At 42.3% G+C, this 12,127-nt stretch overlaps 1 protein-coding gene across 5 annotated transcripts in view; it reads right to left on the bottom strand.

Moving 5' to 3' along the window:
- BEST3 (bestrophin 3) overlaps positions 1–12,127 on the bottom strand; it is a gene marked incomplete at its 3' end in the record, with an annotated part of 88,543 nt that overhangs the window by 24,925 nt on the left and 51,491 nt on the right. For 4 of the 5 annotated variants that reach the window (XM_082256855.1, XM_082256853.1, XM_082256852.1 and 1 more), the window contains exons 3-4: positions 11,937–12,031; positions 549–782 (exon numbers count right to left, since the gene is read on the bottom strand). In XM_082256855.1, the coding sequence (XP_082112981.1) occupies positions 549–782; positions 11,937–12,031 (329 nt within the window). The remainder of the gene's footprint in view (positions 1–548; positions 783–11,936; positions 12,032–12,127) is intronic. The other variant, XM_082256854.1, reaches the window with a different exon arrangement.

The following is a 12,127-nucleotide window of genomic DNA, read 5'->3' as shown; positions in this document are numbered from 1 at the left end:
TGAAACAAATAGGTTTTGGGGAACTATTCAACGTATGCTCAGTTAATAGAACAAAAATATTTTGTCTGTCCATGGGAGCCACAACATCTGTCAATATCATCCATTTTTAATATTGCTTATGTTAGAAGCAGACCATGGGAGCAGCAAGCAAAAGACCTAAAAGTATATAGTAGAAAAAGTATCACATAAGCCGCAAATCACTGCAAGTCCTCTGTAAAGGAGTATTTGACATTTTCAGGCAGGGCTCCTACCAGGCAAACCCCCCCCCCCCCACCTTGGTTTGGTTAGGGGCGTGGCCTGGTTGGAGCCCTGCCTGAGATTGCTACATTATCCTTTACAGAGGACTTGCAATGATGTGTGGCTTATGGGATATTTTTTCTGCTACATGGTGATGTCTGGAGCTGAGATGAGCTCTGTTCCCAGCCGGCACTCCCAGCAGGTGGCATCGAATTAGGACCCTTTAAAGAGCCTGATCGGTACCTATACCTATTTGGGTCACCTAAAATAATATAGAGCATACAAAACTATTTAAATTGCAGATTTTATACCTGCTTCTACAACATGGTCCATTGTTGGGAAACGTTTGTACACTGCAGTGCTGACTGAACGGAAGATCAGTAAGGAGGTGAGATTAACATAACGCATAAGTGTCCTGCGAAGTAGCCGTCCATACTCATCTCTACCATGCACATTGCTGGAGATGAGAAGCATGAGTCTGTCAGGCCATGGAAGATTTACAAACTGGTTCCACCACCGGTTCACCACAAGAGTAACATAAAAACCTGCAAGCAAAACAAAGGTGTTTATAAAGAAAACATAAAAAGCATTTGTAATGTAAACTGAAAATGTATATAAATCAGAGCTGGCTATCCAATGAAAAAAACTGTTTAATTCAAACCAAGAAGGTAAACATGTCTGCAGGAACAATGGGGTACTTTTTTTTATATGTATTGAGCTATATGTACCATGTTCCATTTGTATCTACCACCTTCTCTGAAAGACATAGGAGAATTACATCTGCCAGTAAACCAACAATTCTTATGTCATCCTGGATTAAGAGCCAGATCACCCAGGAGAATTACATCTGCCAGTAAACCAACAATTCTTATGTCATCCTGGATTAAGAGCCAGATCACCCATAGGGCAAAGTAGCCTGGAGCCTATAGCCAGGGGGACAGTTGGTCAAAACTGTGCACCTGCCATTTGTGACAATACTACACTCTCAGCCTCAAGACATTGGCAAGAAGTAATTTACAGAAAACGTATTGTAAAATAGACATTTAACAACAGTAAAATAAATGGGTATAAAAGTGAATAAAATATTTAACAGAGTTCGTCTGGTTTTTGCTTTCATACAGAGTTCAATCTGCTGCACATTAAGTCCAGTCTGAGGTATAAGATTCACTGCCTCTCATAAATTACTTATAGCAATCCTTCATAGTTTCGATAGAATGAGAAGTGAAGCTCCCAATCAGAGGCGTAACTAGAACCTTCAGGGCCCCGGTGCAAGAAACCATGCAGGGCCCCCCGGACCCCTGGCGGGGGCCCTTTCCTTCAAGCCTGGGGCTCTTCCCACTGATCCTGGGGCCCTTTACTCTTATTGCGGGGCCCTTTATTACAGTCCCGCAGCGGGTCCCTTTCACAAGTTCTGCAGTGGGCCCCCTTCCTGCCATCTTGGGGCCTCCCAACGGTGGTGGAATGCCAGGGCCCGGTCGCAAGTGTGACCTTTGCGATCCTGGAAGTTCACCCACTGGTGTCAGTAGTTTTTATTTCTTGGTATTTTAATGTATTATTTTTTATCATTTTATTTTATTTTTTTTTTACAACGTCACTGACTATGACTCTGTCCATTCAGACAAGGAAGGAGCTGGTGAAGCATACAGGGGAACCAATCTCCTCCATTTTCCTCCCGCAGCTACAGGAGGAAAAAGGTGGACAGTGATTTCTCTACATGCTGCCCCCCCCGCCGGCGCTGCCCCTCCTATCCAGGTGTACAGGGGAGCCACACAGGCCCCCTTGGAGCATGGGGCCCGGTTGCAATCGCAACCCCTGCAACCCCTGTAGTTACGCCCCTGCTCCCAATGTCAGCAGTTTTTTTTTACCCTGAGCCACCTCCCATCCTAACAAAAGAGCTAAGAGTAATGATGTAGAACTCCTGAAGGGTTTTACTATACTTCAGCAGACACCTCCTTAATGCCCATTATTCTTACTACAGTACAGTATACAATATCTATATTTTCTTTTCATACATCAGGGGACATACATATGCAGGCTAGTCAAGTTCTTCAAGGAACTTGCTTGGCCTGAACAGAGTCCTGACCTCAACCCGATAGAACACCTTTGGAATGAATTAGAGCGGAGACTGTGAGCCAGGTCTTCTCATCCAACATCAGTGCCTGACCTCACAAATGCGCTTCTGGAAGAATGGTCAAACGTTCCCATAAACACACTCCTAAACCTTGTGGACAGCCTTCCCAGAAGAGCTGAAGCTGTTATAGCTGCAAAGGGCGGGCCAACTTAATATTAAACCCTGTGGACTAAGAGTGGGATTCCATTAAATTTGATATGCATGAAAAGGCAGGTGTCCCAATACTTTTGATAATATAGTGTATGTTGTGTGAAGTCCTTTGAAGCCAAAATAAGAAAAACTGCTTTGGTGATATCAATGTCGTTTACATAAGTTACCTCAGTTGTGAAGGAAAGAAATGTATTATTGCAGTATTTTTTTAAATATCACTTATTTACTATACTAGAGTTGGCAATAACTCCAGACTTCAAATGTGAAACAGGAGAAGAATGTATGGATTTAATCATTTTAAATTAAGCAGTATAACCATAATAGTTTATGTGGTATTAACCACTTGCCGACTGCTCACTAGAGCAGTACTGCGGCAAAGTGGCTCGATAACGTCTGGCGACGTAGTACTACGTAACCAGACATTCCCCTTTCTTGGCGGCGCACGTGCGCTGCCGGAGGCTCGCTCCTGCTGTGTTCAGTCACAGCGGGAGTCGGGCCAGGGGAGTAGCAGCGGCGATCGCCGCTGCTCTTCCCCGATCGTCTGGGAATTGAGTGTGGAGATCCGCCCACTTGTGTAAACACAAGCGGGCGGATCTCCTAAGTGACAGGCAGGGTCAGATTGCAGGGTTCAGCATGGCTGAACCCTCGATCTGTCCTTGTGTCACACAGTCCCCTCCCCCCACACACGTTAGTAAGCACCAGGCATACATTAACCCCTCCCTCTCCAATAAAATTAACCCCTTCCCTGCCAGTGTCATTTTTACAGTAACAGTGCATATGTATAGCACTGATTACTGTAGTAATGTCACTGGTACCCCCAAAAGTGTCAAAAATGTCAGTCAAGGGTCCGATCTGTCCGCCACAATATCGCAGTCCCGCAAAAAAAATCGCAGATCGCCGCCATTACTCGTTAAAAAAAAAACACCAAAAATGACAGAAATCTTTCCCTTAGTTGGTAAACGCAATAACTTTTGCGCAAACCAATCAAAATACGTTTATTGTGATTTTTTTTTTACCAAACATAGGTAGCAGAAAACAAATTGGCCAAAAATTTAAAAAAAAATTAGATTTTTACATTTTTTTGGGGGGGGGGGAATTTCATATAAAAAAATGTGAAAAATATTGTTATTTTTTCAAAATTTGTGCTATTTTTTTGTTTATAGCGCAAAAAGTAAAAATCGCACAGGTGATCAAATACCACCAAAAGAAAGCTCTGTTTGTGGGGAAAAAAAGGACGTAAATTTCGTTTGGGTACAGCGCTGCATGACCGCGCAATTGTCAGTTCAAGTTGCACAGTGCCGAATCGCAAAAAGTGGCTCAGACGTAAGACAGCAAAAATCCTCCGGTGGTAAAGTGGTTAAACATAAAACCAAAAATGAGAGAGCCCCCACTCTGCATGAAGGAGCACAGGGGGCACCTTTGGACGGCAGTCTGGGGAGAGGAGTATTAGATGTACTAGCAGATTTAGATACACTAAGTAATCAAAGCCAAACTCCAGCTCACACTTTGTAAGCAGTTACAGCAACGTTTTTTTTCCTTTTGGGATAAACGTTTTACATGAGAAAAAAGTGAGAATTTGTTGGCTCGCTTTACTGACCATATGCCAGCCACATCCCTGATATACTAGAATTTGAAAAGAGGTGGTTGGGAGCAGTCCAGATCAGACCAAAGCCGATGGGCTGCAACCCATCCAAAAGTGGGATTTTCTGGGGCTGTAATATGTTCTGTAATTATACATACACATGGACAAATCCATTCATAAAATTGACAAGTTTATTGAAGTACAGACAATAGATACATTAAACTTGGTAGCAAAAAGTACACATTGGATATTGACAAAAGAGAATCAATAGGATTGATAGCAGGTCCTACATGTTTCACCGAGGTGTAGTCCCTCAAATAGCGGCTTCTTCAGGGACCAATTTGTGAAGTCCATCAAAGATTCTAAATAAGGGTATAAGGTAAGTGATACACAAGGGAAAGTAAACGGTGGTATGTACAACAAACATAGCTGCTAGGCATCACACACACAATCTCCCCATGTGTAAACTTATACAGGTTCATAAATATATCTTACCATTTTATCCAAGAAAGTAACATCTGCTGAAAGAAAGAGACATGGCGTCCCCAGGTGGCCAAAGGGAACCTGATGCTCACCCAGCGGAGCCAGATAGCGAGATCCAGTGAAGTCGGGATACCCAGGGATAGGTGAACACTGGACCGGACCAAGCACCGCGGTTAAGTTATTAGGACCCAGAACGGGTATGAGATGCCTGAAGCATCTAAATAAAGGTTTAAAAGACAAGATGGGAGGGGGACACATATGTACAGTATATGTGTCCTGGTCAATACCTTATAGTAAACATATTCATACATCTATCTGGGACAGAATAGAGTAGGCAATATGAACCATCACCCGTGGTCAAGTCAGACCCCCACATATCCTCTTCGAAAGAGCTGTGGGGGGGAGGGGGGTGGAGGAGAAACCCATGGAAACACCAAAAGGCGTTACCTCTTATGGTGTTTCCATAGGTTTACTTTTTGCTACCAAGTTTAATGTATCTATTGTCTGTACTTCAATAAACTTGTCGATTTTATGAATGGATTTGTCCATGTATATGTATAATTACAGAACATATTACAGCCCCAGAAAATCCCACTTTTGGATGGGTTGCAGCCCATCGAATTTGGTGTGATCCAGACTGCTCCTAACTACCTCTTTTCGAACGTTTTACATGAATAAATAAAATAAAAGCTAATTATTGAAAGCACCCCCGTCAGTGTTAAGTGGTTGTTCTCATCCCTTTAACTGCAAAAGAGCTTGTTCTTTTGAAAAACAACAAGCTTACTGGCAGGATCCCCAGATGAGAATAAAAGAAAGAAAGCATAAAAAGAAAACGAATGCAGCCATCACATCTAAGAATTGGCAAGCTGCAATATCATAAATGTTTGCTTTTGGGTTCAATACTGTTTTAGGATTAGTTTGCACTTCTTGTTTGCCTTATTGTTATATTAGTTGCACATACAGTGCCTTGAAAAAGTATTCACACCCCTTGAAATTTTCCACATTTTGTCATGTTAAAAATAAAAAAACGTAAATGTATTTTATTGGGATTTTATGTGATAGACCAACACTAAGTGGCACATAATTGTGAAGTTGAAGGAGAATGATAAATGGTTTTCAAAATGTTTTACAAATAAATATCCAAAAAGTGTGGCGTGCAATTGTATTCAGAGTCAATACTTTGCAGAACCACCTTTTGCTGCAATTACAGCTGCAAGTCTTTTTGGGTATGGGCTCTTTCACACGGTCCGCCTCCGTAGGCGGATCCGTGCTGCTCAGCGGGGATCGATCCGCCGATCCCCGCTGAGCAGGCGGATGACAGCTCCGTCTCCGCTTGCAGTGCGGAGAGGGAAGTGTCACAGCTCCCGCTGCTCTCTATGGGGGATCGGATGAGAGCGGACCGCCTGTCCGCTCTCATCCAATCCGATCCGATCCCTGAACGGATGGAAAAATAGGGTTTCCATCCATCCAGATTTCATGGACAGGATCGGATACGGATGGCAGCGGGTGTCAGCGAAGGTGTCTCCGCTGACATCCGCTGCCCCATAGAGCTGCATGGAGGATCCGATCAGATCCGCCTAAAAAACTGACAGGCGGATCTGATCGGATTGCCGGTGTGAAAGAGCCCTATGTGTCTACCAGCTTTGCACATCCAGGGAGTGACATTTTTGCCCATTCTTCTGTGCAAAATAGCTCAAGCTCTGTCAGATTAGATGTACAGCATCTGTGAACAGCAATTTTCAAGTCTTGCCACAGATTCCTAATTGGATTTAGGTCTGGACTTTGACTGGGCCATTCTAACACATGAATATGCTTTGATCTAAACCATTCCATTGTAACTATGGCTGTATGTTTAGGATCATCGTACTGCTGGAAGGTGAACCTCTGCCCCAGTCTCAAGTCTTTTGCAGACTCTAACATTTTTTCTTCTAAGATTGCCCTGTATTTTGCTCCATCCATTTTCCCATCAACTCTGAGCAGCTTCTCTGTTCCTGCTGAAGAAAAGCATCCACATGATGCTGTCACCAATATGTTTCACAGTGGGTATGGTGTGTTCAGGGTGATGTGCATTGTTCGTTTTCAGCCTCACATAGCGTTTTGCTTTTAGGCCAAAAAGTTCAATTTTGGTCTTATCTGACCAGAGAACCTTCTTCTACATGTTTACTGTGTCCCCCACATGGCTTCTCGCAAACTGCAAACAGGACTTCCTCTGGCTTTCTTTCAACAATGGCTTTCTTCTTGCCACTCTTCCATAAAGGACAGATTTGTGGAGTGCCGGACTAATAGTTGTCCTGTGGACAGATTCTCCCACCTGAGCTGTGGATCTCTGCAGCTCCTCCAGAGTTACCATGGGCCTCTTAGCTGCTTCTCTGATTAATGCTCTCCTTGCCCAGCCTGTCAGTTTAGGTGGACGGCCATGTCTTGGTTGTTTGTAGTTGTTCCATACTCTTTCCATTTGATGTTCCATGAGATGTTCAAAGCCTGGGATATTTTTTAATAACCTAACCCTGCTTTTAACTTCTCCACAACTTTATCCCTGACCTGTCTGGTGTGTTCATTGGCCTTCATGATGCTGTTTGTTCACTAAGGCTGGCCAAACATGTTAAATTTTCTTGTACAATTTTCTGTTAGATTTACCAAAAACCATATAATATGAGGCCAAAACTAAACAAGGCTTTCAATTGTATCCAATTAGGCAGGCCTTTGTACTACATAGTTGAAGGTAAATCTAAAGAAAATTGCACAGAAAATTGTATAATGTATGGCCAGCCTAATGTTCTATAACAAACCTCTGAGGGCTTCACAGAACAGTTGTATTTATACTGAGATTCAATTATACACAGGTTGACTCTATTTACTAATTAGCTGAATACAAATGAATGCCACACTTTTCAGAAATGGATTTGTAAAACATTCTGAAAACCATTGATCATTTTCCTTCCACTTTTTCTTCTACAATTCCGTGCCACTTTGTGTTGGTAGGAAAGCATTTGACATTAGTTCCTAGAACTGTTCAGTATGGCTTAGTGCATGGAAGCTTAGTTTAAAGTAAATGCATTATTCTTCTGTATACCCCCTTCAAGAGCTACTTACAGTATATGCAGGAATACATGTTGCATCATAGTTTTAAATGAGTAGACTACAGCATGACTGGATATAATGTAGAGATAGATGACTATGAAGGAACAGCAGCTTTATTGTGCTCTAGCATAAAAATGTTTTTGAAATCTCTTAGGAAGGCTAAAATCCGAAATCCTTATCTAAAGAAAAACTATCACAAGAAGAAAAGACAGCTTGTTAAACCCTCAAGGGGATCCTGCATACATAGAAGATGTCCCCATCTACATCTGTGCATGGATTGCTGGGTTGTGTTGTTGGATAGCTAGCCCACTTGCATAGCTATCCGACAACACTAATCCAAGCAGACAATATTCTGAGTGACAGCTCAGGAGGAGAGGGGGCGTAACAGGCAGTGCACGCAGAGCTGTATTGTGCAACCCAGGTCCATCCCTGACTAGTGTAGTAGCCAGTGTGTGCGGCTGTCAGTTTGTTTTTTGTAAATTAAAACACTGTTTTTTGGAGATGCATTTGTTCACAACACAAGCTGACAATTTCCACTCTCTGTGCCCTGAATAACAGGCTGCAGCTCCAGACTTATGCCTTGTACACACGCATCGATTATTGCCCGGGAATTTTCGGCTAACGTCCGATCGGCCGATTTTCGGCTTGTTAGTATGATGCTTCCGACAACCGACTCCGACTTTTCAGCCGAAAAAAATCTGGTGTGCAGGCTATAAAATTTTTGTTGGCCGTCAACACAACGGCCAATTTTCCGTCAGTCAGTACAGATTTCGGCAGACAAAAATCTGATGAGCAAGACTGGGCATGCTCAGAGAAGAAAAAACACACGGAAAGTAAACCAGCACGACATCACTTCTGAAGTAGATTTTTGTTGGCCGAGAAAATTCGTGTGCAGTCTAGGCACATTCCAACCAACAAAACACCACTCTGGACAAAAGTCGGACGATCGGTCGGCTGATAATCGTTGCGTGTGTACGAGGCATTAGTGTGAGCAGGACAGATGAGGAGACGGGTGTTGCAGAATGGAGAGGGGGCAGTGCTCAGTAACATTGCAACTCCCCCATGGGAGTTCATAGACACCCACATTTTAAGGCTGGGGTGGAAGGGGGGGGGGGATAAAGCTGCAGCCAGCAATTAGAGATAAAAAATATTAATTTTATTTAATATCCGCTGCTCTGATTTTTATTGCGACAAGTGCTAAGCTCACAGTGACTGGGGGATTTGACAAGCTTTTTTTTCTTCTAAAAGATCCTAATAAATAGGCAAGTTATAAAGTAAATGCCCACAATATCCTTCATTCAAATTCTTATTGTTGGCCCTCTTTAGTAACCATGGCCTGGTAAACATTTGCACAGTTGTCTCTCTTTCCACTTTTCCACTCCAACCATTTTCTGTGGCTGCACCCAATTGCACTTTGCCATAAAGATAAATGGGACCTATCCTTAGGGCAGCAAGGCTGGCCGGCTGCTTAACAAGTTTAGAGCAGTAAGCTTCCCCTGAAAAACACAGTTCACTCATTTGCATAAGACCCTAAAGTTGGGGTTGTCTGAAAATGTTAATATCCGCCTTTACAACTTAGCATGTCTACTTAGACAGGGTCTTGACTGGCTCACAATTCTAATTTTGAGCTCGAGGACGCACTGGTGTCTCCGTGCTCCCTGCCAGCCATCCTTCATTCCTCTATTAGGGCGTTACCGGCCCATCTTAAAAATAATATTGTTATCAGAGATACAGTGGTGGCATGGCGGGAGGTACGGAGGATACTAGGACTGGACTGCCCTCTAACATCTTGAGTTACCTTACTATTCAAGGTAATCCCATGTTCACTCCCTCCATTTCACAAGCAGCCTTCAGACTATGGTCATCTCTGGGTCTAACTAAAGTCTCTTCCTTGTACGAGAACCCTACCAACCAATTCAAGCCATTTCAAACACTGAGCCAGGAATTCTCTCTCCCTTCTACTCATTATTTTTTTTAATTTACAAATTTTCTTTTCAGCGGACTTGCTGTGGACATCGGATAAATCCTTTTCAGTGCTTTTCAGTCCTCTTTTGTTGATGTAGTGCTCCATCGAAAAGACTTTTCCATTTCTACCTCATATACACATCTAGTTTTTCATTCCTTAGGCAAGATCCAACAGACATTATTCCAAAAATGGTCTCACATTCTGGGAGATGAATGGTTACCGGAAAAGCTTATCAAGAGTTATAAAAGTGTACATGCCAACATCACTTCAGAAAGCTGGCGCGAAACTCACTTTAGAATAATGCATCAGGCCTATTTTCCATTTTGACATCAGTCGGATGACCCCACCCAATCTCAATGCCCGTGGTGCAAGTTCATGCGCCCCACACTTTTACATCGAGTCTGGGACTGCCCCCACATCAGCAATTTTTGGGATAGAGACCTGGAATTTATCCATCTTATTTCCGGTACCTGCTTACCTAAGGTCCCTGATACTTGTCTTTTCAGTTTCAGCTCCCCCAATCGGCTTAGACTGAACTCTGCTACGTCTATTTTCTTTTTTTCTCTTCTTGTCTTTCTCCTCCCCTATTCTATCCCTTCCTCCGTTTTCCCAGATTTTTCTATTTTAATTTATGTTTTGCTTATTGTTGAACTACTATACATTACCTTGGGTCATTCCCCCCTGGTACTTGTTTGCACTAATACTGTTGTTTTGTATTTGTCTATTTTTGGTATGGATTTTGTATGTTAAAAAAAAATTCGATAAATATTAAAAAAAAAAATGCTAATAGGGTCAGGTTCGATCCATTTCTTAGGCAAGGTGCAAATCTTAGAGCTCCTTTTAAGGGTGGCATTAAACAAATCTTTCAACTCACATAGTGGCCCCTAAATTTTACTTGCTACTATAGTCTCGGTGGAAGCTGTACTGTGGGATAAGATCTGTACCAGCAAACTGTTTGCTCAGTGTCTACACAAGCGCAACCTGCCACTCTGATTAGGGCCTGGAGTTCAGAATCCTCAGAATAGTCAGGCAGCACTGAGGAGATAAGCTCTGTGCCAATTTTTCATCCATTTTTCTTCTACTTGTGAGATAATAATAGATGGAAACACTAGGGATGGGTATATGCGCACAACTATCTGGATGTTGTGTTACAATAATTTGGTTATAACACACAAACCTTCACTGATGCTAGTTAATTATGAGTTTAAGTTTCAAATGAGAAGAAAAGCAAGTGTGACTGTCAAGTGCACTAATGTGTTTAATGAGTCAGAGGAAGGTAGAACTACGAAGCACACACACTGAAAGACACAATAAAGAGTAGCATTAAAGTAGAACTAAGTGCTACCACGTGCCTTTTTCTTATGAGAACCTGGAATTACACACTGGCAAACTGATCAGAACAAATATCAACTAATGGGCCATACACACTATAAGATTTTCTGAAGACTTTTTCCTTTAGATTTACCAAAACCATATAATATGAGGTCAAACCTAAACACTTTCAATTTGTATGCAATCTGGCAGGCCCTTGCACTACATAGAAAAGGAAATCTAACCACAAAAGTTGGATAGTGTGTATCCAGCTTAACACAACGTAACACAAAAATAAAATAATGCTTTTAAGAGAATAAAGTTGCTCACAGACATGAGTTGATCCTTGCCCAATTTGAGTAATTAGGTCAGAACTAAAAATGTATGCCTATTGGCAGTCTACATTCTCTGTGGTCACCACTTGGCTGATTGATCTAGGCTGGACGAAGAATACGTTAAAATGAGTTTTCCAAGGCAGCTGCTACTGGTTCTCCTAAATAGAACACACTGCCAAGTTATCTGCTCAGTATATAAACAGACACACAAGACTGATCTCTCAATATCTTTTTGCCCAGATAATTCTAAAGAATTACAGGATGGCCAGTGGCATCGCTATGGGGGGTTCGGGGGGGGGGGGGGGGGGGTGCAAACCGCACCCGGTGACACCGTCCAGAGGTAGAAAGTGATAATTGATTGCAATGGTATCAGCCCATCTGCTGCCGGCCCAAAACTAGCCTGTGGCAGACTAGACAGGAAAGTGTCCGATGGGGGGATCACACCATGTTGCACTGCACCAGGTGACAGCAACCCTAGTGATGTCACTGAGTCTGGCAGTTAGATCTTCTGACTGTCATGTCTATGGACCACTTTAGTTTTAGTGTACGTAACTGCTTTTTCAATAGAAGATCCAAAATGTGCATCAATGTTGCTGTGATCAGGGTCAGTCGCACTGATAAATACTTCTGTGTAGACCTTTTCCATTGATGACCACTTACCTAAAACAAATGTTACTGGGATTTGTTCAGCATATTTGTCACAGTAAATCGATAGCTTTTCAAAGTAACGCTTTTGAGTTTCTGTAAGAAAAAATCTGCAGCAGAAATAAAGTCAATGTACACCAGTAAATGTAAATTATTTGTAACTTTAAATTACTTAATACATATATATCTTAATTAAAGGAATTTTT

This window comes from Pelophylax lessonae (genome assembly GCF_965119305.1).
Source record: "Pelophylax lessonae genome assembly, chromosome: 4".
Classification (NCBI taxonomy): domain Eukaryota; kingdom Metazoa; phylum Chordata; class Amphibia; order Anura; family Ranidae; genus Pelophylax; species Pelophylax lessonae.
This window is presented reverse-complemented; position numbering and strand designations above follow the sequence as displayed.